At 52.0% G+C, this 25,099-nt stretch overlaps 4 protein-coding genes across 5 annotated transcripts in view; 2 read left to right on the top strand and 2 right to left on the bottom strand.

Annotated features, from left to right (window-relative positions):
• Positions 1-1,000, bottom strand: part of NUMA1 (nuclear mitotic apparatus protein 1) — a 78,528-nt gene extending 77,528 nt beyond the window's left edge. The window contains 4 exon segments of the mRNA XM_083735818.1: positions 538-738; positions 741-784; positions 786-861; positions 864-1,000. Coding sequence (XP_083591944.1) covers positions 538-738; positions 741-784; positions 786-861; positions 864-999 — 457 coding nt within the window. The 5' untranslated portion in view covers position 1,000.
• The window catches only part of LOC310843682 (secreted frizzled-related protein 2-like), a 246,280-nt gene that overhangs the window by 202,044 nt on the left and 19,137 nt on the right, over positions 1-25,099 (top strand). Inside the window, exon 1 of one of the 2 annotated variants that reach the window (XM_083737331.1) lies at positions 23,237-23,277. The exons of the other annotated variant lie outside the window; for it this stretch is intronic. The gene's annotated coding sequence lies outside the window, so the exon portion shown is untranslated. Of the gene's footprint in view, positions 1-23,236; positions 23,278-25,099 lie in introns of those variants that run through there. 2 annotated transcript variants of the gene reach the window in all.
• LRRC51 (leucine rich repeat containing 51) lies at positions 913-8,026 on the top strand. Its single transcript, XM_083737468.1, has 6 exons — positions 913-1,000; positions 3,742-3,767; positions 5,556-5,653; positions 6,381-6,586; positions 7,467-7,615; positions 7,803-8,026. Exons 1-6 carry the CDS (start codon positions 998-1,000, stop codon positions 7,942-7,944), a joined length of 624 nt encoding a protein of 207 aa, XP_083593594.1. The 5' UTR covers positions 913-997; the 3' UTR covers positions 7,945-8,026.
• On the bottom strand, positions 9,352-22,114 carry LAMTOR1 (late endosomal/lysosomal adaptor, MAPK and MTOR activator 1). The gene is made up of 5 exons (XM_083737533.1): positions 21,953-22,114; positions 15,217-15,359; positions 13,545-13,622; positions 12,558-12,684; positions 9,352-10,291 (listed from the first exon to the last, which is right to left on the bottom strand). The coding sequence occupies exons 1-5, from the start codon at positions 21,992-21,994 to the stop codon at positions 10,199-10,201; spliced, it is 483 nt and encodes a 160-aa protein (XP_083593659.1). The 5' UTR covers positions 21,995-22,114; the 3' UTR covers positions 9,352-10,198.

The raw sequence follows: 25,099 nt of genomic DNA, 5'->3' as shown, positions 1-25,099 counted from the left end.
GGCTAACTGAGAAAGCAGGCGGGGGAAGTGGAACTACCCGCCACTTGACACAGTGGAAAAGAGAAGCGCCTCGTTCGCCCTCCCGCTTTTGGGCGCCTTCTGAAAACATTTCAATTTTTTGTAACCCCTTCGGACGACCCTGTCCAGATCTTAACGAGTTTTAAAATGAAACGGGAAAAAAGCAACAACTGGTTTTACAGCCTAGCGTTAACTTTTCTTAAATGGGTAGTAACACTTTGGGGGTTTGTTTTTCCCCCTTGTTCTCTCGCTTTGAGGCCGTCCCTTTTCTTCCACGAAACCTACTTTCATGAGGTAAATGAAACGAACCTGCCCCTCCCCCCCCCCTCGCGGCTCCCTGAGAGGATTTTTTTTTTAATTTCAATTTTACACACGGGGAAGAAAAGTACCGGAGAGGCTCATTCCCTTTCCAAGAGTTGGGGAGCGCCCCCCCCCAAAAAAAAACACCAGACGAAGAGCGGGGAGTGGAGGGCTGCCTTCCTGAGGTAAATCTTCCCGCGCTCCCAGCCGCCCGCCTACCTGCCGCGGGGCCTCCTCTCCGCCGTCCTCCTCGCGAGTCGGCCTCCGGATCCAAGCGGCTAGGCCTCCGTCGCCCCCGCGGCCCAAGGGACAGGAGAGGCGCCGCGAGGGTTAAAAACTTCTGAACAAAAAAGAAAAATAAAACGCCCGAGAAGCCACAAGGCTGAGGCCTCGAAGCCCAGAGGCGGAGACTGCGCCTGAGCGGAGAACTACGTTTCCCGGCGGGCCCCGCGCGCACGCGGGAGGGAAGGCTTCGTTTCCCGGCAAGCCCTGCGTGGCTGAGGAGTTTAAGGACTACGTTTCCCGGCGGGCCCCGCGGCGCCGAGCGGGTGGGCGCGGAGGAGGCTCCGCCCACGCGGTGTGTGTTTCGGTTGCCGTGGCGACGGCCCCGCCCTCTGTCCGCACCGCGTTCCAATGTGCGAGGCAGAGAGAGGCGGACTCGGCGGGCGAAGCGGCGGGCATGGTGAGTGCGCGCGCAAAGGCGGGCGGGGGGACGGAGAAGGGATCCGTGCAAGGCACGTCGGGGGTGCGCGTGCAAAGGCGGGCGGGGGGACGGAGAAGGGATCCGTGCAAGGCACGTCGGGGGTGCGCGTGCAAAGGCGGGCGGGGGGACGGAGAAGGGATCCGTGCAAGGCACGTCGGGGGTGCGCGTGCAAAGGCCAGGATCAGTGCAACGCAGCTGCAGCAGCGGGGCTCGTGTGAAAAAAGGAGCACAAAAATGGGAGCAAGGAGAATTACCTGCGAAAGAAGAATGGCAAAGGAAATTAGATAAATTAAGAGGAATTAGATTAAATTAAGAGGAATTAGATAAATTAAGAGGAAGGATTCGAAGCCTGCGGGATCAGAGATTCTTAGAAGACTGGAGTAAATATTTGAACTATTTGAAAAGCAATTGTAATCAACAGATGACGCTAGTAGGACTGCAAGAAGATCTACAAGGAGGACTTTGTGAAATATTGAAAGGAAGACCCTGAAAAGAATGATTAGTTAATGATAATTAAAAGTAAAAGAGAAATTAAGAAATGCAGAACAAGTGATGAAGAACAGAAAATCTTCAGAGGTTGTTGACGGAAGTCTAAAATATTGTGTAAGATTAGAAGTTAGGTTAAATGATTGTTGGAAATGATATGTTAAAAAACCAGTAAATATATATATAAAACAGAAAGAAAAGAAAGAAAAAGGAGGAGAGCCCACAGGACCTGGCCGAAGCGCCGCATCCCTTCCTGCAATCACTTTGCTGCTTCTTCGTGGAATCACATTGCTTTGTAGGCCCTGCTGTCGGAGCAGCAATTTTGCAAAGCATCTGCCACAGCAGGATGGAGGCTCTCCAGCGTTGCATTGGGGAAAGAACTGTGGGTTTCTGGTTTGTTTGTTGTTTTTAATCCTGCTGGCTATCATGTTTAGGGGGCTCCTCCAGGGTCCTGCTGTTTGCAAGGTGATGGATCTGCACAGCTTTCCTTCCTCGTCTCTCAATGGAGCCCTTCTGCAGTCCTCAAGACTCCCAACTGCTTGGGGGCCTCTCTCTCCTTCAGGCATGGCTCTGAGCGCTAGAAGCATAAGCAGCTCGGCTTCGGAGCAGCATTTCCAGCGAGAGCCTCCGCAGTTGTGGAGCACGTGCGCCAAGGTGTCCCTGGGGCAACTCTCACAAAGCATAGAGGTGCCAGCTCAGTGTCAGAAAATCCCAGGTGGGGCTGGGAGACGGCACTGCTGAAACCATGGGGAGCTGCTGCCAGCCAGTGCAGGCAGTACTGAGCTGGGTGGACTAAGAGATCATCAGGAGGTTTGGGCTGGGTGTTCATCAGTATGCAGATGATACCCAGCTCTACCTCTCTTTTAAATCAGAATCAGTGAAGGCGGTGAAGGTCCTGTGTGAGTGCCTGGAGGCGGTTGGAGGATGGATGGCGGCTAACAGATTGAGGCTGAATCCTGACAAAACAGAAGTACTGTTATTGGGGGACAGGAGGCGGGCAGGTGTGGAGGATTCCCTGGTCCTGAATGGGGTAACTGTGCCCCTGAAGGACCAGGTGCGCAGCCTGGGAGTCATTCTGGACTCGCAGCTGTCCATGGAGACGCAGGTCAAATCTGTATCCAGGGCAGCTGTTTACCAGCTCCATCTGGTACGTAGGCGGAGACCCTACCTGCCCGCAGACTGTCTCGCCAGAGTGGTGCATACTCTGGTTATCTCCCGCTTGGACTACTGCAATGCGCTCTATGTGGGGCTACCTTTGAAACCCGTAAACTACAACTAATCCAGAATGCGGCAGCTAGACTGGTGACTGGGAGCGGCCGCCGAGACCATATAACACTGGTCTTGAAAGATGTATATTGGCTCCCAGTACATTTCCGAGCACAATTCAAAGTGTTGGTGCTGACCTTTAAAGCCCTAAACGGCCTCGGTCCAGTATATCTGAAGGAGCGTCTCCTCCCCCATCGTTCTGCCAGGACACTGAGGTCCAGCTCCGAGGGCCTTCTGGCGGTTCCCTCACTGCGAGAGGCCAAGTTACAGGGAACCAGGCAGAGGGCCTTCTCGGTAGTGGCGCCCGCCCTGTGGAACGCCCTCCCATCAGATGTCAAAGTTTTTAATATGTGACATTTTAGTGTATTTTTCATCTTTGTTGGAAGCCGCCCACTGTGGCTGGGGAAACCCAGCCAGATGGGCGGGGTACAAATAATAAATTATTATTATTATTATTATTATTATTATTAAAGGCCTGACTCTGTATTGGGTAGCTTGCCTATGTATACAGTCATACCTTGGATTGAAATAGTTTCAGGATAATTATTTTTGGGTTGTGCACTGCGTTGACCCTGAAGTAACGGAGCGCATTACTTCCGGGTTTCGCCACTCGTGCATGTGCAGTCAAAATGACGTCATGCGCGGAAGCGACAAGTCACGGCACACGCGTCCGCGGGTTGCATTCGCTTCTGGATGCGAACGGGGCTCCAGAGCAGATCCTGTTCAGATCCAGAGGTACCACTGTATAGTAAAACCAATCTCTGTTTTTTATTGTTGTTTTACACCTTCACAACCATTTGCTTTGGGAGGGGCAGACTTCTTAGTTCACACCTTGGTACACAGCCCCATTGAATTGTTGGTGGGGGGCGGGGGGGACAAATTCAGCTGTCCATCTCTGGGTGAGACTCTTGTGCATGTTGGATCTCCCTGCTGATAATACACGTTGCTTCTTTTTCCATCTCCCTCAGGCTAGTTCTGCGATATCGTTTCCCAGGTGAGTAGCGACCTTGACACAGTTTTGCTACAGATTTGTGCTGTTAAGAATTCTAAAAACTCTACTTGCTGCTTTTTTTTAAAATACTGCAAAAACTGCATTTTCAGAAAACTTTCTACTATCGCCACAAGATTTATCTCCTAGCTAGTGAGAGCCGATTCAGAATTATTGTGTTGTGTATAGCCCACCTTTTTCTCCAAGGAGCTTGTATGATTCTTCCCCTCCTCTAGTCCCCACGACGACCCTGCAAAGTAGGCCAGGCTGAGAGGGACTGGCCCGAGGTGAGCTTCCTATGGCCAAGGGGGCATTCGAACCCTGGTCTCCCAGGTCTTAGTCCAATGTTCTAACCACTACGCCCCACTTGCTCCTTCGTCTTCTTTGGCGATCCCTCGTCGCCGAGTAAGATTGTCTTCCATGAACATGGTTTGAACAATGAGTCCGTAAGTGACTGTGGAGGCCAATTCTGGATCCACACGTCCTTCCATAGTGGGGACATAGGTTTCCAGGCGGGAGTTGATCACGGTGTGGATTTACCAAGCGTGCCTTCCTCTTAGCACGTTTCTCCCTTGTGTCCTTAGTTCTAGTGTCTTCAAAGCCCATGACACCTTTGGTAAAGGCTGTTCTCCAGTTGGAGCACTCGCAGGCCAGTGTTTCCCAGTTGTTGGTGTTTATACTACATTTTTAAGATTTGCCTTGAGACAGCCTTCAAACCTCTTTTGTTGACCACCAGCATTACGCTTTCCGTTTTTAAGTTTGGAATGGAGTAGTTGCTTTGGAAGACGATCATCAGGCATCCGCACAACATGGCCAGAATCACTGCTTCAACACTGGTGATCTTTGCTTCTGTGAGAACACTGATATTAGTTTGCCTGCAGCCGGCAAAATTCTTGCAAGGATCTTAGCCCCGCTGGCTCCATGTCAGTATAGAAGGCCTAGTTTGGCAGAAGCAGTCGTGGCTTGCCTCGTACAGCAAAAACAGGCAGCCTTCAATTTTATGACCACCACAGTATTTGCATTGCGAGAGAGGAGTGTCTGAAGGCCCCATTCATACGATGTGTGCACAGCCTCTCGCCTCCTTTGGTAATGGTGGCAGGCAAGGATAGAAATGTGTCCTTTGCTCTGAAGCAAAAGCAAGAGGAACACTGCTGCCCTCCGCTGGAGACAGGGGGCGCAGCCTCACCACCAGTCTCCGGCGCCAGCCCTGCAGTGTTTGCCATTCCCACCTACACCCCTCCCAGTTTGACTTCAAGGCAACGCCTGTGTTGTAACGAAAAGCGGTCGCTCTTGGAGAGACCCCCTAAAGACAGCCTGCAGTGGTGAACCGGATACTTCCCAAGAAGCCTACGTCACCACTCTGCACACATGAAGCGTATGTAACCTGAGGTACCACTGTAGTTGTTCTCTTTGACACCTGGTGGGAGGGCGTTCCACAGGGCGGGTGCCACTGCCCCTCCCCACCCTCTCACTATATATAAAGGTCTGGTGACTTCTATTTCAGTGTATCTGAAGAAGTATGCATGCACACGAAAGCTCATACCAAGAACAAACTTAGTCTCTAACGTGCTACTGGACAATTTTTGTATTTTATATATATATATTTCTACTGCGTCAGACCAACACGGCTACCTACCTAAATGAGTTTGTAAGTCCCACACATTGCAAGAAGGGCCAAGGTGGGCAGGGCAGAGCAACCGAGGGGGGAGCAAGTCCCCTTGTGTAACTAATACACACACACACCCAAGGACAAATGGCACCAACCTTCCTGCGTGTGCGATTGTGTTTTGTTAGCACAGGGGGAAAGACTTGCGCCCGGTGGAACTACAGCACGGCCTCTCTCCAGGCCCCTCCGTTGGACTACTCATTTCGGGGCATCAGCTTCATGCAAGGTATGGCATAACCCGGCGGTTCCCAAACTCAGCCCCACGGCTCCATAAACTCACCCCAGCACCCCCTGTTTAAAAGCCGTATTCAGAACAATGGCTCAAGGTCATTCATTTTGGGTGAATTAATTCAACTGGTTTTAAATGCATTTTGAATGAATTGAATTATATCAGGCTATTGCCTACCTAAGTGGGTCATGCAAACTGCTGTTATGAATAACGCTTTTTATAGGATAGGGGGCACTGCAGGTGAGTTTATGGAACTGAGGGGGACGGTGGTCCCCTAAAACCTGGGAACCCCTGGTCTCAAGCGTTACAAGAATATAATAATAATTCATTATTTATACCCCGCCCATCTGGCTGAGTTTCCCCAGCCACTCTGGGTGGCTCCCAATCAAGTGTTAAAAACATTACATTAAATACTAAAAACTTCCCTAAACAGGGCTGCCTTCAGATGTCTTTTAAAGATAGGATAGCTGCTTATTTCCTTCACGTCTGAAGGCAGGATGTTCGACAGGGCGGGTGCCACTACCAAGAAGGCCCTCTGTCTGGTTCCCTGTAACCTCACTACAAGCAGGCAGCGGCTGCATGGTGGCAGTGGAAATGTCCTCTGCGCGTGCTCAGAGGCACTGGCTGCTGCTTCAGCAGAGCTTAGCCGCGCAGGAAGGACGCACAGCAAGTGCTCCTTTCCTGCTTCCCTGATCCTGCCTTGCCCATTCTCTGCCACCCCCAGACCTGCTGACGGAGGAGCCGAGGGCCGGCCTGAAGCCCATCCTTCGGTCCGAAGGGGGCCGGCTGCTGACGCAGGCCATCTGGCTGAACAACAACACCCTCGGGGAGCTGACCCAATTCACAGAGACTGTGGGCAAGCTCCTGGAGTACCCAGAGGACATCTACTGGATCGACCTCTCCTTCAACGACCTGCCCATCATCGACCCGGTAGCGTAGTCGTGTTCCCCGGAGCTCCTTTAAACAGATTTCACTGTTGCTCCGCAAAGCAGATTAACGCACCGGCAACACCGTCCTTGCCGCCATCAGATAAGTTCATTTGGGGGGGGGGCCATCAAGATGCTAACTGGGGCACAGCTGCCTCGGTTGAGTGCTGGAGCTATTGTTTATTTCGTTTATTTGATTACCCGCCCTTCACTCCGAGCTCCCAGGGCAGGTTACAGCATTAAAACACAACATCAGAACCCATTTAAAACAGCTTGAAATCCCAACAATAAGGTGGGTGCTAGTAATAGATGCGTCAAAAGGCAGGATGAAGAGGTGCAGTGAAGGCGCCAGACAGATCTCTTTTGGGGGGGGGGGGAGTCCCACAGCTTAGGGGCTGCCACAGAGAAGGCCCTTTCTCCCTGGGCCTCTGGGGGTGGAGGAACAAACAAAAGGGCCCCCCTCTTCCAATCGTAGCACCCGAGAGGATCTGTAGGGAAAGAGGCAACCTTTCAGATATCTGGGGTCTATGTCATTTAAATACCAAACTGCGCACCTTGAATGGGGCCCGTAAACCGGGGGAAGCTGTTTTAAAACAATCAAGTTTTTGATAAAAATTATATTAATACAACAAACCAACCAGGGAAAAGGTATGTGATCTAAACAGAGCCCCAGGCAGCAATCTGTGTTTTGAACCAATGAACGTCGCCTTCAAGGGCAGCCCCACGGAGAGCGTATTGCAGTAGTCCAGCCTGGAAGTTGCCAGAGGGGGGCTGGATTTGGAAACTGGTAGGGGATCTGCGCCGAGTGCAGCACCCGGCAGATTGCAGCCTGCCCGGCTGCTGTTGCCTTTCTGAGCCCGCCGCTTGCCGGCCTCTCTGCCCAGGTGCTGACTTCCTTCTACAACCTGCGCCACCTCAACCTTCACGGGAACGCCATCCAGCAGCTTTCAGAGGTGGACAAGCTGGCGGTGCTCCCGCACCTGCGGAACCTGACGCTGCATGGAAACCCCGTCGAGGAGGAGAAGGGCTACAGGTAAACACTCGCCCTCCAAAAAGAAAACCAACCCTCGGGGAACAGGAGTGTGGGGCACCCAGGACAGGGAGCGGCAGGGGCTGGAGTTTTAACTGTGCTCCGCGTGAGAGAGGAGGGAGGGAGGCAGGCAGGCAGGCTGGCTGTCCTCCAAACACTGACCCCGGCACTGTACTTTGCACATTGCCAGGAGCTACGTCCTGTCCACTCTGCCCCACTTGAAGTCCTTCGATTTCAGCGGCGTCACGAAGCTCGACCGCACCACCGCGGCCGTCTGGAGGCGCATGAACATCAGGCCCAAGAAAGTCCGCAAGAGAAGGGACGACTACTGATGGCCCCACTGCTCTGGCAGCAGGGAGAGGAGGCCCCTGCAATCTCCAGCCTCAATTGGGAATAAAGAGTTAGAGCACCTTGGCATGGCAGAGCATGGATGGGGGAAGGGAGAGGGCCCCGGGGGGGGCGGGGGGCGGGGCTGGGAGCCTTTCCTGCAGTTGTGCCCAATGGCCTCAGCCTCCCCACTTTCCGGGATGCGTCAGGTTGTGGAATCTGTGGTTCATGGGATCCTGGAACTGTGCTGTCGGAAGGGACACGCAAGGATCCTCTAGCCCAACCCCATGTGGTGCAGAAATCGCAGATTGCCCCCACCACCACCACCACCACCACTACCTGTGATCAAAAACTTCCAAGTTAGGAGAGTCCATCACTTCCCAAGAGAGTCCGTTCCACTGCCAGGCGGCTCTTAGTGCCAGAAAGTTCTTCCTGACGTTTAGTCGGAATCTCCTTTTCTTGCCGTTTGAAGCCGTTGGTTTCTGGAGCAGTGGAAAACAAGCAGTGTACACTAGGGCACCTGCAGCGCTCCAGGAGATCAGAGAATTGTAGTGCCGGGAGAGTCATCCAGACCCACCTTCTGCAAACCGAAGGTGCAGAAGACACCTTCGTTTTTCCCTTTTGTTTCAGATGGCCGGAGCCAGCCAGCCAGCCTTTCCTGACCTGCAGATGTGCTGGCCTCTCCATTCCCATCAGCCCCTGCGTGGTGGCAGCCATCTTGGACGGCAGGGGCAGGCTGCCCTTGCCAAAGGGAAGCCACTGCAAACCCAACAAGGATTCTGGCACAGCGTAACAGATGCACATAGGATGCAGCCACTGTGGATTTAAGGCAGCTGCCCTCCAAATTCTCCTAGCAATGGGGTGAGGCGGTGGGGGGAACAGGGAATGACACCTCTCAGACCCTTTCCTTGTGCCAGCCTTGAGTCCCTTCTCCTTACCCCCCTTGCCCATGGAAGTGCAGCCCTCACACGCTGGGAGTTTTGTTCCCCCCCATCCCTGGCTCAATGGCAGAGCACCTGCAGAGTGTCCTAGGTTCAGATCCTGGCATCTCAACCTCCTAAGTGACAGGAAAGGCCTCTGTGCCAGAGAGCGCCTCCTGGTCCTTACGGAGCTTGAGGGAGAGTCGCCTGACCTGCTGCAAGACCCGTTTCCGTTCAGTGGCGTTTGTGCAGGGGAATCCCTTTTTGTGGGGTGGCGCCCCCACTGCTGTGTATCTCCGTTGGTGTTCGCCGGTTTCTTTTCCAATAGAAATGCTTCTCCAAGAGGTACCAGGGGTATCAGCTCTCCGGTTCTGCTGTTTACTTATATAATTTAATAATAATATTTTTTTATTTACACCCCGCCCATCTGGGGGGTGGGGGTCACCCCACCCCCTGGATTGACCGAGTCGCACGACAAAACAACCAGGAGCCTTTTGCGTGGATGATGAACGTACTTATATTTTATCTACTTTAGCAAAAAAAAAAAAAGGAAACCAAAAAATTAAAACGAAACGACAGTTGAGCCACTTAAAAAGAGGGTGGTGATGGGTGAGACACGAAAAAAAGAGGAGCTGCAGGGTGTGTCCCGCTCCCCCACCCCACCCCACCCCCCGCAAGCTGCTCTTTGGCTTCTTCCCTCCCCTCCTTCCTATCAGGAAGAAGAAGACAACCCAACGCACCCTTCGTTGGTTCCCCCCCCCAAAAAAAAATCCTAAAAAGAAGGCCCAGCATTCTGCGGGCAGCAACGGGAAGGTAATGCAGGTTGAACCCCAAGTGGGAAGGGGCAGGCAGCAGCTGCAACGCATCTCAGCCCCCTAACCCCGGAGGCCAGAATTTCAGAGCCTTATTAGGAGAAAAAAAAGGTAAATAATGAAAGCGAGGCCAGCTGTCCTCCCCCCGCCATCAGTGGGCCTCAGGATCCCGTCCCCTCGATAACCAATAGTGCGGTGCTCACCTCTTTAGGAGCTGGGCTTAGCATGCAGTGTTCAGGGCCTGCCCCCTCCTCAAACCAATTCATGTACAGGCTGGCACCAATATGCCCCCCCCACACACACACAAACACACATGGGAGGGGAAAGAAACGTGGGTCCGACCAGCCCCGGGGAGCTGGCAGCCGGCGGAGGCGACTGTCTCTGGGGCGCAAGTGGCAGGAGGTTCAGTGTATCGCTGATCCGTACAAGTCCCACTGCAGTGAAAAGCCGACTGTGGCAAAGGAGAGGAAAGGAAAAGTGGGAGGTTGTTAAAAAACAAGAAGTTACAGGCGCCTGCGGGATCGGCATCAGGGGATCCCAAACTGTACAACCAGTTCTTCTTTCGCATCCACTCGGATCTGGGAGAGAGCACTGAAGGCGTACGCAGCTATCCGGGAGACCTGGGGGGAGACAGGGAGAAGGGAGGGGTGAGCCGTATACAGGGCACTCCAGGAGAAGATTCACGTCACCCAAAAACCAGCATATTCCAGGGGGCAAGATTTGAACTCAGGGCTGGGGGGGGGGGAACCAAGCCTTTTTCAGTTTTAGACAAGGCCCGTATGCAAACTCAAAAGCGCCAGTGATTCAGCTTTTGCCAAAATGGGGACCTCTAGATGTTTCGGAGGTGGCGCAGGTGGCGGTAGGGGACGCAGGTGGCGCTGTGGGTTAAAGCCTCAGCGCCTAGGACTTGCCGATCGAAAGGTCGGCAGTTCGAATCCCTGCAGCGGGGTGCGCTCCCGCTGCTCGGTCCCAGCGCCTGCCAACCTAGCAGTTCGAAAGCACCTCTGGGTGCAAGTAGATAAATAGGGACCACTTACCAGCGGGAAGGTAAACAGCGTTTCCGTGTGCGGCTCTGGCTCGCCAGAGCAGCGATGTCACGCTGGCCACGTGACCCGGAAGTGTCTCCGGACAGCGCTGGCCACTGGCCCGTACGGGCAGGGGTACCTTTACCTTTACCTTTTAGATGTTTCGGAATCCGAACACCCATCAGCCCCAACCAGCACACGGAGGCCAAAACATCCCGTGGTCCCCTGTGTGGCGAAGGCTGAACTGGATATTGCTGGTGCGCGAGGCCACAGGTGAGGACGCAATGCCTCTGCTGCCAGGAACAGCCTGTTTGCTGCCCGAATGCAAAAATTCTGGTCAAAAGCTGACTCTTTCTTCAGAGCTGGGGATGCAACAGTCCTCCACCGCACCCTGCGGCAGCAGACTAGCTCTGGGCAGAACACACAAGCTCACGTTCCTGGCCGCTTTTGGCCCTGCGGAATTTGCCGCCCGAGGCAGCTGCTTAACTCTGCCTCCTGGAAGGGCCGGCCTCGCCTGCCCCCAATGCCTTCTTTTTTTTAGGGAGGACAATGTCTCATCACACCGTGGTCATGCGACATTTACCCCACCCCTTGCGGCTTCCATGGGGCCGATTCCACCCACCCAAAGTGCTTTGTGAACACGCAGAGCGGCAGAAAGGTAAAACGGGGAGGTAGGGCCCAGGTATTTCTGTTTTTGTTCATATTTTTCTTACACATTTTGTGCTGTTTATATTGTAATTTTACATTGCCCTGAGATCTATGGGTACAGGGTGGTATGCAAATGCAAAAAAAATAAATAACTAAATACAAAAACTGTAAAGGTAAAGGGACCCCTGACAGTTACGTCCAGTCACGAACGACTCTGGGGTTGTGGCGCTCATCTCGCTTTACTAGCCAAAGGAGCAGACATTTGTTCACAGACAGGTTCCGGGTCACATGGCCAGCATGACTAAGCTGCTTCTAGTGAAACCAGAGCAGCGCACGGAAACGGCGTTTACCTTCCTGCCAGAGTGGTACCTATTTATCTACTTGCACTTTGATGTGCTTTTGAGCTGCTAGGTTGGCAGGAGCAGGGACCGAGCAACGGGCGCTCACCCCGTTGTGGGAATTCGAACCGCCGACCTTCTGATCGGCAAGTCCTAGGCTCTGTGGTTTAACCCATAGCACCACCCGCGTCCCACAAAAACTGTAGAGACTGCTTAATCAGAAAACTTTCTGAAGCAGCGTACATAATCGGGCAGGACACGTCGATCTGGGGCGAGAAAGTGGACCTGGATCCACCTGCAGATTCATCCAAGCCCAGGGGTCCTCCTGGGAACATCCAGCGACCCACAAAAGCAGAGCAAGGCAGCCAGAAGCATCTCCCATGGCTGCTTCTCAACAACCAGTCCTGAGAGGCACCATGGCAGCAGCTGCTGATAACCACAGAGTGACTCTGGCCAGTTCCCTTTTTAAAGAGAGGATCCAATCTATTGATTAGATACTGAAGGGTGGCGTGCCCCAGCCCTGCAGCTGAGCATTGATGGTGCACATGGCCAGCTCACTCTGCCAGCTTCAAGAGCCAAAGCAGGGCTGGAATTCAGAGTCGTCCCCCCCCCACAACAACCCTGTGAGGGAGGTTCAGCTGATGCCCTAACAGTCGCCCATGGAGGGAGCTTCATTCCTGAGTGGGGATTTGAACCCGTCTTCCATGTCCTAGCCTGACACTCTACCCACTATGCCATGTGAGCTCTCTTTCGGGACGGCACAGTCATGGTCCAACCCCACCACCTGCAGGGCCGCAGGTCTTCTCCAGCCGTGCTTCAGGGGGACGGCAGAAGTGGGCGTCAGAGCCTCGTGGCCCTGGGGGGAGTGTACCCACCTGCTGCAAGTCTGCGAAGGGAACGGGGTCGCTGGCAAGCACTTGATGGGGCTGCGTGGTGAGCGATGGGAGCGTCGAGAGCTTCTTCCAGTGCATCAGGTTGCTGCTCAACATGGCCAGCCTGGTACTGGAAGGAAAGGAAGGAGAAGAAAAGGGAGTGTGTGTGTGTGTGAGAGAGAGAGAGAGAGACCGACCAGCAGGGAGCAAAAAGGAAGTGGGCATCTAGACTTTGCTCTAAGGTGTGGGACGACGACGGGGTCTGTGGACCACCTGTGGTCCAGGTCATTTGATGTTTGTAAAACATAAAGCTGCATCTAGTACAGCATATTGCAATTGTTATAAAAGGCAAAAATAAAGAAAAGATCACTAAATGGTCCACCGAGATGCTCAGAATTTTTCAGTGGTCCAGTCTGGGGAGTTTGGGAACTGCTGCCCTAAGACCAATCTGGGCATAGCTGCCAACGTTTCCCTTTTTTAAGGGAAATTCCCTTATTCCAAATAGGATTCCTTGCAAGAAAAGGGAAAAGTTGACAGCTATGGATCTGGGTGTTTTCCAGCAGACACTTCTGGCTCCTAAAATAACAGCAAAATTATTCCCTCGCCACCCCACCCCACCCCCCGACTAAATTATCCGGCTCAAACAAATAAACGGTGGGATAGCCAGGAATGGATCAGTTCAGCGACTCAAAGCAAATCCATAGACTCTGATCTGCCCACCCCTGGGCTCTAAAGGGAGAACATTATTTCCATTTCTAGGTGAAGCAGGGTCAGGCCTGTGAAGCATCTCAGTCCCCGACCAGTATGGAGTCCCACAGCAGAGCAATTCTCAGTTGCCTGGTACCTAATTCGTGTGTTTAGCAGCCCACCTCTTAAGTTTAGGGTCCCGACAATTGGCAGGTGAAGGGCAAAGAAGCAGGTGGGGAGAAGATTGGGGGGGGGGATTTCCGGGACGAAGCTCTGGGCTCTCTGGGGTGTGTGGGAACCTACCTGTACTGCCTGGCTCTATCCATGTACTCGTGCTGCTCCATGCCTTGCTGATCTGCGGCCGAAACGTCAATGATGTTGCTGCAAGAAAGCCAGGGCAGAGATCAGAGACCCCAACCCACCTGCTTCAGGTTCTCGGAGGGGAAGTGGATGCGCTGGATTCTGCAGCTGGTCTGGGGTTTTTTTTTTAATAGCTCATTTAACAATCATCTCGTGGGTACCAAATCCCACCCAAACGGCAATTCATCCAACACTGGTTTCAGTTATAAATGTTTTTGACCCGCTGTTTATACATCTGACCTTGGAATACTACCGTATTTCCCCCCCCCCCATCTCCTTATCTTATACCTGACCATGCACAATTGTTTTTCTCTCTCTCTTTTCCTTTGAATTGTTTTTTAAAGACCTTTCAACTTGTTTTATTGTTGATGTGCTTGCCACCTTGAGAGGAAGGGTGGTGTCAGATGCTGGTGGTGGTTGCTCGTGAGTAACCAGTCAGGACTCCAACCTGTCTTTTACAGCTTTTATTTTGCAAAACTATTTACAGTGCAGATCTACAAAGTTCATCTCCATCTTAGTCACTTGCAGATTCCAAGAGTGGCCCCTTCCGGTCCCCCCCCCCAGCGTAAGAACTTAGACACCCCAAATCTCCACCTCCCCTCCTTCAGTTTCACCCCTCTGCGTAAGCTGGGTGACGGAAACCGCACGACTGCCTCCTGGCCAGCCGGGCTAGGTTAGGGGCTTGGGATCTCAGTAGCGTCCTTGAGCCCTCCCCTCGCTTGGCTCCCCCCTTCCCCCTCTGCTCCACTGAAGGCGTGGCTTTCCCCACCGCTTGAGGAGACGCTGCTCCTCAGAAGCGCCGGAGGCTCTCTGTATCCCCCTGGCTCCCTCCTCTGTTCCAGTGGCAGCCCCCTGACAGGTGGGATATAAATTTAATCAAAGTAAATATCCTGCGCATACCCACCCTCCCAGCAGCTGACGGAGACCTGAGAATGGACCCTCCGCCAACATGCCAAGCACGGATAGGCAGCTCCTGCACTGTACTATTTACTCTGGTTTTTCGTGTGTTGCGAACTTTAGCTGTCGCTGGCCCAGAATCTTAATTGCCCAGCCTTGGGAAGACCCGCTCCCTGAAGGAGAAATGAACCCAAACTATCTGAGGGGTCACAGGGTCCCCCCTTCCTTGGAGGTTTCCCTTAGAATGTGTGAGACCAGCATAGCCGGTGCCCCACTGGAAGACCCCAGGCAGGCCAGGAGGGGCACAGTCCTTTCCCCTGCTTGCCTCCCAATCCTTGGTCCTCTGAGCACGCAAGCTCCTTCCCAACCTCAGAGCTCTGCAAAAAGTGGTTCAGAATGCTCCTCCGCCAGAGATACAAGAGGCCAGCTCTTGCCAATCTGGAGCTGCCCAGACGTTCTGAACTACAACTCCCAGCATCCCCAGCACCACGTAGGAACCTGGGGTTGATGGGAACTGTAGTCAAAAACGTCGCCCGGATGGGGAAGGCTGCTTTTGGTGCAGCACAGCCTGTTTTGGTCCTAGTCGTTCTGTTCCTGCATCGCAGGGGGGTTGGCTTAAATAGCCCTTTGGGTTCTTTCCAACCCTGCAATTCTATGTTTTTATGAATCCCGTTTGGCTTTTCACCTCCTCGTTAAAGAAAAAACACACTCAACTCACATGGCTGTCTTGGCGAGGATCGATGACAGCAGAGCCTGCTCGTCCGTCCGGGCTGAAGGCAGGTTGTGGCAGTTGTACTCAGCTCCATTTAAGGGCTTGGGTGGGCTGGAGGGAGTGGGCAGCAGGGGCTTAGACTCATCGCCCTAAGGTGGGGAAAGCAAGGAGGAAAAGAAAGACAGCGGTCAGAATTTGCAGAGGACCCAACAGCCACTGGCAGGCAAGGGAAAGGTCCCCAATCCAGTGTTCACTTGCTGCAGATTGCGTGCACACAGGAGTTAGAACACAGGAGTTAGAACGGCTCAATGTTCAACCCTGGTTCAGATATTTCAGGCGGGGGACGACGACAAATGCACAATGGAAGAGGGTATGCACCCCCCCTCTTAGCACACCGAGAGCCCGCTGCTGGAGCCAGACCATGTTGCAAACTGCCTAGCACATCATCTTGACTGACAAAGCCCCCAACAGGCCTCTGTCCCCCTACCTCCAGCTGATCTATAGGAGCTGCTAGTTGAGAGACCCAAGCAGCCCAGCAGCTCCTCTGAACACAGAATGTGCTTCTGACCTCCATGCCTAGGTCTTCCTCTCTCCCTTCGCCGAATTCAGTGCTCCTTCCCCAGGAGCAGAGGCCGCTTGTAAGAGGGGTGGCAGTGGGCAGATGAGAAATGAGTCAGGGACATGCAGAAGTAGCTAAGTGTGAAGCAGTAAAAATGAAAGTGCAACCGTGTGAGCAGAATACTCCACAAGACTTGGGATCTTTGTGTAATCATTGTGCAAGTCCATTGCATGTCTGTGCAACTCAGACTTGAGGCAAATGCTGCAGACCCTTCAGGGCTGACAACCTCTTCCCAATCCCACTGGGTTCCAACAACTGCACTAACACTTAACTGTACAGAATAGGCACCTGAATGTAGAAGCAAATCCAAAGGGGGGTGGGGGGTGGAAATAGTAACTGGAGTCTATAAGTCCTTGGCGAGACCTTGAAATGCTTGCCAATCAAGTAGTAAGAGTTCACTGGTTCCAGGCCCTTCTTCCCAGTTCTAAATATTAAGATTATACCACCAAGAAAGAGTCTGTAAAAAAAATATGATTTAAATCAAGTCTTACTGACTAGTGATTTAAATCAAATCCACCTTGGCTGCAGATCCCCTCCCTTCCCTGCACTGGCTCAGCTAGAAAAGCGACAGAATTCTGGGATGAGGAGCAACTTGCGGCTGGTTTCCTGAGCTTCTCCCCACTGGTGTTGCTCTGGACACCCCTTGCCCACCCACCCCAAAAGTTTTTAATTGCATAGTTCCATGTAAATGCCTACAGTGAATGCACAGCGAATGTGGCTTCCACCCATTGCAGTGCTGAAAAACAATGCGTTGGACAACAAACAGCTAATCTGTTTTTTTGTTGTTCTGGAGCAAGAGTCCATATGGTCATGAAGGATCCTGGCAATACTATGACTTTACTGAATTGTATCGTTTTGTTGTTTTCCTTTGAATTTGTTGTTGTTGTTTGCCTTATACGCTACTCTGTTTGGCATTAAAATGATAGCAATGTGTGTTGTTTTTTAATGCCACTGCAATCATTGTGAGCCACTTTGAGGTTGACATCTGTTGCTGGAAAAGCAGGATACAAATATTAAATCAACTTAGCTCAACACAACGAGTTCCTCCTGCTCACAAGTAGCCCAACAAGCACAGGTCACCTTTGGCCCTGACTGGGTAGCAACCCTTTGAGAGGGGACCACATTTCTGAGTATCCTTCTGGAAAAGGAGGCCGACGTACCATGACACCTTTTCTCCAACCTGGTGTCCCCTCCAGATGCTGGCAGACATGCCCGCTTCTCCTGCCTTCCTCAGCTCGGGCTCCCTCTCTCCCTCGCCCCTATTTTCAGTGGGCTCCTTGGCTTTCAACCCCCTGGGCAGGTCCCAAATCACTCCACAGGGCCACTCGGCTTCCAGCAAGTGCTCGCCTCTCATTCATACAGCCAGACAGACCCACCGGGCCTCTCTCAGGAATGCTCAGAGCACAAACTCTGGCAAGGCCGTTCCCTGCAGCTCCTGAAACCCGACCCCTCCAAGGTGCTGCTCCCACTACCACTGCTGTCCTCACAATTGGAAACAGACCAAGGCCTTGTTCCCTTCTGATTGCAGCCAACTTCAGCTGCCTGGCTTGCTACCCACAACGGTGTGAGGAAGAGCAACCAATCTTTGTCCCCAGCCCCAGAAAAGGCAGTCCCATCCCTCTGGGCAAACTCCTCGGGGGCACCCTAGCCCAGGGCTTTTATTTCAGACAGAACTCACTGCAACTCAGTTCCGGTCCCTCTCAGGTGGGTGCCGTTGCCGTTCTTGGTGAGTTAAAAGGTAACGGTAAAGGGTCCCCTGACCGTTAAGTCGAGTCACAGATGACTCTGAGGTTGCGGCGCTCATCTCGCTTTACTGGCCAAGGGAGCCGGTGTTTGTCCGCAGACAGCTTCCGGGCCATGTGGCCAGCAGGACTAAACCACTTCTGGCGAACCAGAGCAGCGCACGGAAACGCTGTTTACCTTCCCACCAGAGTGGTACCTATTTATCTACTTGCACTTTGACGTGCTTTCGAACTGCTAGGGGGGCAGGAGCTGGGACCGAACAACGGAAGCTCACCCCGTCGCAGGGATTCAAACTGCCGACCTTCTGATCGGCAAGCCCTAGGACCTGTGGTTTAGACCACAGTGCCTTGGTGAGTTATGGTGCCTCTTTTTCTAGAAAAATAGCACTGCAGTGGCCCAACCTCTTATGGACACTGTATGGGCACGTGGAGCCCGAGTGGTCCGGCACAAGCTTACTCAACCCTCAGTCACATCTCTGCATTTGATAGGAAGCAGAGGGAAAGACAGATCTGTGCATATTCTGGGATACAGAGCCTGAGCACATAGATAGATAAACCTAATCCTGAGGGCATGAGGTAGAGGGCTGCCCCTTCCCCACTCCTCTTGCCTGACAACAGAGCTCACTTGGCTGCACCAAGCATGCAATAGTACCCGAGCAAGACTACAGAAGGAAAACAATTCCCCCCTCTAGCTACTGCTTGCAGAGTTCCCACTCCAGGCCTCAGAGACATCCACGCCTGTTGTGCAATGGGCAAGTGCTCTTCCTGCCTGTGAAGGGGATTCCACCAGAACCTCTGAGTCACCTTCCCGGCTGCTGCTGAGTGCTTCTGGTCCTTCTGGCACTTCCCAAGCAAAGGGCTCTCTGTTCCCATGGCAACGCCTGACAACAGCTCCCTCAAAAGTCTTAACTGCTCCCCAATGCCCATGAAGCCTATATGGGACTCAGCAGACGGCTGTGCTAGTCCTAAACAAAACCAAGGCAGCCTTGCAGGACCCACGCCAAGTGTGGCTTCCAGGTGTGCCCTGCAACACTCGAACAAAATCTCCAAGTGCAACAGGACCCTCCCCAGCGCCAAGTTCCTTCGTGATTTAAGAGGCGCCTTGTGAGCCCCAGACAGGCTGGAAAGGCAAAAGTAAAAGGAAGCTACACAGAATTCATGCAAGAGAACTTTCCATTCTTTCTTTCAGAGTTTGAACCAAAGAGGGCTGGAGAACACACGAGGAATATCTGTTTCGAAAAGTTCTGCTTTCTTTCTCGGCCACAATGCTAACAAGTGAACTTTTTGTCTTGCCAGAAGGGGTGAAGGATGGAGAAAGCGATACATTTTCACTTCAGTTCTTTTAATGCAAAAACGTGCAGAATTCCCGGCATCAAGAGGGTTCCCCTGACTCCCAAGTCTTCATGCCTCCCGAAGGTACCTCGGGTTAAGTACTTAATTCGTTCCGGAGGTCCGTTCTTAACCTGAAACTGTTCTTAACCTGAAGCACCACTTTAGCTAATGGGGCCTCCCGCTGCTGCCGCGCCGCCGCAGCACGATTTCTGTTCTCATCCTGAAGCAAAGTTCTTAACCTGAAGCACTATATCTGGGTTAGCGAGGTCTGTAACCTGAAGCGAATGTAACCTGAGGTACCACTGTATTTTGATTATGTATTTTGTGGCTTTATATTTTGATTTTATTCTGTGAACTGTCCTGAGACCTCCGGGTATAGGGCGGTATATAAATAATAATAATAATGATGATGATGTCAGACCAGTAGCCAAAGTAAAAAGTCACCTCAGGAGAAACGAACATGGGTGGCTGAAGGGGCCCCTTCTCCCTTTCAGGCTGTGCATGCTCCACCCACAGCACACAGAGAGAGCATTAAACAGTAAGGGCCAATGGAAACTGACGTGCCAGTGTGCCAGAGGTAAACACAATAATTCCAGGAAAGGGCTGACATGATCCACTCTTCCCTTCACTGTGATAAGATCGGCAGAGAAAGTAAACAAAGAGAAGAAGTATCCCACTTCTAACTATTGTTGTACTGTGGGTGCGACCTTGAAGGCAGCATAAAGGTATTTTAAATGAAAAAATAAACAATGTTGTTAGGAGGCTAGCAATGCTAGTTGGTTGAAAGGCTAGTACAAATGCTTGGAGAATCGCTATCTCTCTCTATCTCTCTCACACACACAGATTATTCCCCCACCCTTTGACAGCTCCGGTGACAGTTTCACAGGTGCCCTTCAAGATGTCAGCAATAGAGGCCACCAAGAATAGCAGCAGGAGAGATAGAAAGTGAGTAGGCTGACAGCCCAGAACAGCTGATCTGGCTGGGCTTGCCAAGTAACAGAGATCTGTGAGTTCAGGCCAAGGCATTTCTGCTCTCTTCCCCCCCGCCCCCCCAACTGCCCAAATACACACAACCTGGCCAAGGCATGAGCAACAAAAGATGCAACCTCAGATCTGAAGGGAAGAGGATATTTCTGAAGACCTCTCTATCTTGGTCATGTGAGAAGCAAGTTCTGTGCAGAATCTACTACAAATAGAAAGAGGATTCTCTCCTATGCTTCCAACAAAAACCAAAAACAAACCAAGCCTAGGTGCCTAGAAATACATGAGCTGTTTTATACTAGTAATTCTGCTTACTGATTATGGTTATTATTGTAGCCTTATACAATGTGCTATATGCCAGCCACTAACAAGGGCACCTGCAAAGAGCCTCCAGGCAACCAGAGTTTTGTTTCATTCAGGCTGCACAGCGCAGGGTAAACTGACATTCAGGTAAAACACATCAGAGTAATTTCCAATGCCGCTTCATGGCCCAGGCTTCTCCTCACAAGGTGAGAGACCTTGGCTGCTTGGAATGCAAAATATTTTCCTAGGCCTGCCTGGGCTGCCTTTCCCTGCCTTACTTACCAAGCCTGCACGTTTGAGAGCAGTGAGAACGTAACAGATCTTGCATTTCATTACAGGGAAGTCATATGACTTGAATTTGGGAAGTTGTGCTTTAGGCAAAGGGGAAGGCTGAACACTGGGGCTCAAAGAGGTACCCTGTTGCTTCACATGCTGCAGGAGCCAAAACACACCACACCAGAGAGGCAAGCTAGAAAGAAGCAAAACAGGCTCCCATCTGGGCTGCAGGTTGCCTCACCTGCAATGTGGGAGCGGACCCAACTGGAGGCTTTGCCAGAAACCAAGAAAGGCAATGAGAACTGAACAACGGTAGCGTTCCCCCCCCCCAAAGATAAATTTCTTAAACTCTTAAGCAACAGGTACTAGGGGCATATAGCACCACAGACCGTGCTAGGTGAGATCAGGAGACTGAAGAAGACAAGAGAGAGCCTTGCCTGCAAGCTGCACATCTCTTCTCCTTACTAAGGCATGACAACGTGAAGGAACAAAGTGTCACAAATGACAAGCAGAGAAGGGGGCGCGGGAAAGAGCAACAGGCAGAGAAACCACAGTGACAAAGGAGGTGGAGGAAGACTCCCAGGGTGCAAAAGAGGGAGCCGAGCATTGCCGCAACTGGCCAGTAGTGTAGGCAGGGAAGCAAAGGCCAATTCCTTCCCCTGCCTCCCCAAACCAGATATCCTCGGCTTTCTTCTTGCTCCCCAGTAATGTATTTCTGGGCACATGCTCGGAGCCCACCAAGCACCCTCTCCAGCCCCCCACCCTGAGGCACACACGACAGGGGGTCTCCCCCAGGGGTGGCAACTTGGACACAATATTTGGTGGGCCAGGTCTAAGCCCCACCCCGCATAATTGGTCACATGCACACCACCTGAAGGGCCAAGCCCATCGCCAGGGGGAGGGCAAAAGGACCTCGGCCCCTGGGAGTTGGCTCCGAGGATCTCCACGCACACCAAGCCAGGGAGGGAAGCGCCTCCTCTCTTTTTATTCAAAATTAAAACAAAGCATATTATCCAGAAACATATCATCCTTATTTCTCCCCCCATTTTTCCTCCCTCCCCCCACCCACCCCGACTTCCCTCAGTTCCAGTCTTTTATTTCTCAAAGAATGCTGTTTTCTGCATGTTATGCAGTTGTACAGATCCTCAAACTATGTAGCTGATTATTATCAATAAAAAAAGTTTGTGGCGGTTTATTCCAAGCCAGCCAAGGAGTCCAGTTCGCTCTGTTGCGTCTTCAAATACTTTGTAAAGGCTTCCCGTTCGTCTTTAAAGTCACGGTTCTCCTTGTGCCGGAGCTTGTATGTCAGCGCCTCCTCGAACCCGGGGGGGGGGGGAGGGGACGACCCTCGGAGCCCCCTCACCCGCCTTCTCCCCGGCCCCAGGGACCACCCCAGCCTCAGAACCCCCAGCCGAGAGGCGGGGAGCGTGGCCAGGAGAGGCAGGACCGAGGAAGCCGCCGCAAGGAAAGGCCTCCCCTCCCCTCTCACCTGGTCCGAGGCCTCGTTCTCGCTGCTGTAGCAACACCCCATGGCGGCGTCCGGAGAGCGGCCTGGCCTGGCGGCGGCTTCGGCGACCCCCGCCTGCCTGTCGCTGCCGCTCTCTCGTGCTTCTTCCCCTCCCTGCCCTTCTTCCGGCCACGTGACGCACGCCCTACGGCGGGTGGGGGGGAAGGTGTTTTTTCACGTGACCGCGCGGCTACAACATCCGGGGCAGGCGAAGGCCGGGCTGGGAGGAGGGAGACTAGCTCACGTGATGCGGAAAAGGAGGAATAGAGGGAGGAGCGTTTTGGGGGCGTTTTGTTTTTTGTTTTCCCCTCCGGACCAGCCAACCAGCCGCACGGACGGGGCGCGCGTGCGCAGTCGGGGAAGAGGCGTTACCCAGGGAGAAATCGTACGGCGGCGAGTGCGCATGCTCGCTGAGGGCGGGCATAATAATAGGAATAAACATGAATGGCAAGACCCTAATTGTAATAATAATTAGTAACAAGAATAATAATAGGAATAAACATTAATGTCAAGACCCTAATTGTAATAAATAATAATAATAATAATAATAATAATAATAATAATAATAATAATAATAATAATAAACATTAATGTCAAGGCCTTAATCATATTGATAATAAAAATAGGATTAAGCGTTAATGTCAATGCCTTAATTGTAATAAGAATAAACATTAATGTCAAGGCCTTAATTGTTACTTAACAAGGAAAGTAGACTTCTTATCAAGAGGAATAATATCCTTCCCTTAATTGTCCCTTACTTAAAACAGCTCTTAGGAATGGAGAGTAAATTCACTGTCAAGTAATTGAAACATATCTGAACACTCTGAAACCCCTTTCCTGGGAAGGGTGCCAAGAATCCAATAGTCCCAAGACAGCTTTAAGTTCATGCTCAAAGAACTCATGGGGCAGGACTCTGGAAGGAGGAGAAAGGGGGAGGGAACTGGAATGGGTATACATGCTTGTGCACATGACTGTGAACTCGTGCATGCTTTTTGTGACTTATCACACTTGCTCCTTCTACCAGTTCATGGATGGTAGAAATAAAAGCCTTTTCTCCGAAACTATTCCTTGAGTGTCTGTTGACTCCCACTTCCCTTTCCCAGGTGCAATATTTTTCCCACCCGAGGGCAGAGCCTCATAAGGCTACAAAAACAGCTCTTAGGAAAGGAGAGTACCCGGTAAATTCACTGTCAAGTAATTCCAGATCCTCCACTGCTTCTTCCTGAAGCGCCACCCTCTGCACAGTCCCGCAGGGCCATGCCCCAAGAAGCTTACAATTCAGGCTGTGGGAAGAATAAGAAATGGAAGTAAGGGCAGTGAGAGGAGGGGAAATGCTGGGCCTTAATAACTGTGGACTGGGAAGGGACCCCAGGGGTCCTCTAGCCCACCCCATCCCCACAAGGCAGGCCTCTCAGCTAAAGCATCCCTGACAGCAGGCCACCCAGCCTCTCCTTAAAAACCTCCACGGAAGGAGAGTCCACTGCCTCCTGAAGGAGACTGCAGGATGGAAGTGTTTAAAGTCCATGATTCTTTGAGTGCCCTTAAAAAGTTATACAGTACACCCGTGTCAACCTATTAGATGAAAAATATCTCCACTATTATCACATTGAACAAAACCACTTTTAGGGGGATATACCATATTTTTCTATGTATAAGACTAGGTTTTTTTCCTAAAAAATAATGTCCAAAATTAGGGGGCGTCTTATACACAGAGAGTGCTGAGGGTGGATTTTCTTAAATCTGACTCCCCAAAAATAGGGGGTATCTTATAGATGGAAAAATATGGTAAATAAATTGTCTTCTTTGGCTGATTCAGACGCAGAAATTGTTGAATAGTGGGTAGACATAGCAGACGACGCAGCGATTTCTCCAAAGCAGCTCTTTATTTGTAAGCTGGAACAGAACTGAACAGCAAACATCTCAGCCGGCCTGCTTTTATAGGCAGCCAGCTGTCAACATTGTAGCAACAACAATCCAGGGTTTCTCACCTAAAGTAACTGACATGGACCTGAGTGAAAACTATATACACGATACGCCTTTTGGCCAGGGTGAGAACTTCAATACATAACACGCCTCCCCTCTGAGATAAGGCATAAGTTACAATCATAGTGGTTCCATTTCATACAGCTTTACAGGTGCACTTTGTCCAGTGAACATAGTCTCTTAAATACGCTTGGCACTTGGAAACCCTGCTGGATCGCCGAGGGCCAGTACCAGAGTCCGGGTGGCCTTGCGGATTTCCTGGGCGGAGAGTTAAGCAGCTTCCAAGGCCACGGCCTCCTCAATGGCTTTCTACAGCGTGAGGTCTGGCTTGGCGAGGAGACGCCGTTGCAGATGGATGTCCTGGACCCCGCAGATGATTCGATCCATCAGGGCATCGTCTAAGTCTCAGAACTCGCAGTGCATTGCAGCCTGTCGCAGGGCAGTGGTGTAGTTGTTGATTGACTCCCCCTCTGCCTGGTTCTGGTGGTAGAACGCATGGTGGGCAGCAATCTTGGACGGCTTTGGCGCGTAGTGGTTGCAGAGCTTCTCTTGGATCGTGTCCCATGGCGCTGTCTGGACTGCTAAAGGCGCAACCAATGTTCGGGCCATCGCGAACACCTCAGGGCCACAAGGCTAAGGAGCAGGCCCTGCTTCTGCTCTACAGACCCTCTTGTCAGCTCATTTGCTTGGAGGTAACAGTCGAACCAAGTAAGGTAGGAGTCCCATGATTCAGAGGCTGGGGCAAACGGTGGTAGAGGCACGAGTGAAGCCATGGTTCCGATGCCGGCGTGGAGGCGATGGATGGAACACCCTGCTCTAGCCAGAACGGTCAGTTCTGAATTGGTTCTGCTCCGTGATTTCGCTTAGTGTTTCAGCTCCGTGATTCAGCTCATCTCAGAGGGTGGCCGCGTCTGGCTGTGCTCTGATGTCCATCGATCCCATCCTCGTCGCCAGTGTTGAATAGTGGGTAGGCATAGCAGACAACCCAGTGATTTCTCCAAAGCATCTCTTTATTTGTAAGCTGGAACAGAACTGAACAGCAAACAGCTCAGCCGGCCTGCTTTTATAGGCAGCCGGCTGTCAACATTGTAGCAACAACAACCCAGGGTTTCCCGCCTAAAATGACTGACGTGGACCTGAGTGAAA

This window comes from Podarcis gaigeae (genome assembly GCF_964106915.1).
Source record: "Podarcis gaigeae genome assembly, chromosome: 4".
Taxonomy (NCBI): domain Eukaryota; kingdom Metazoa; phylum Chordata; class Lepidosauria; order Squamata; family Lacertidae; genus Podarcis; species Podarcis gaigeae.
The sequence above is the reverse complement of the archived record's forward strand: the minus strand, read 5'-3'. Positions and strand labels throughout refer to the sequence as shown.

Excerpts from the sequence above, each read along its gene's own strand:
- LRRC51 (XM_083737468.1), top strand. Across the intron at positions 3,768-5,555 it reads TCTGCGATATCGTTTCCCAG|CACAGGGGGAAAGACTTGCG; the intron begins GTGAGTAGCGAC and ends GTGTTTTGTTAG. Across the intron at positions 5,654-6,380 it reads GGGCATCAGCTTCATGCAAG|ACCTGCTGACGGAGGAGCCG; the intron begins GTATGGCATAAC and ends TGCCACCCCCAG.
- LAMTOR1 (XM_083737533.1), bottom strand. The coding sequence starts at position 21,994 with ATGGGGTGTTGCTACAGCAGCGAGAACGAGGCCTCGGACCAG. Across the intron at positions 13,623-15,216 it reads ATCCTCGCCAAGACAGCCAT|CAACATCATTGACGTTTCGG; the intron begins GTGAGTTGAGTG and ends GCTTTCTTGCAG. Across the intron at positions 10,292-12,557 it reads CCTTCGCAGACTTGCAGCAG|GTCTCCCGGATAGCTGCGTA; the intron begins GTGGGTACACTC and ends GTCTCCCCCCAG.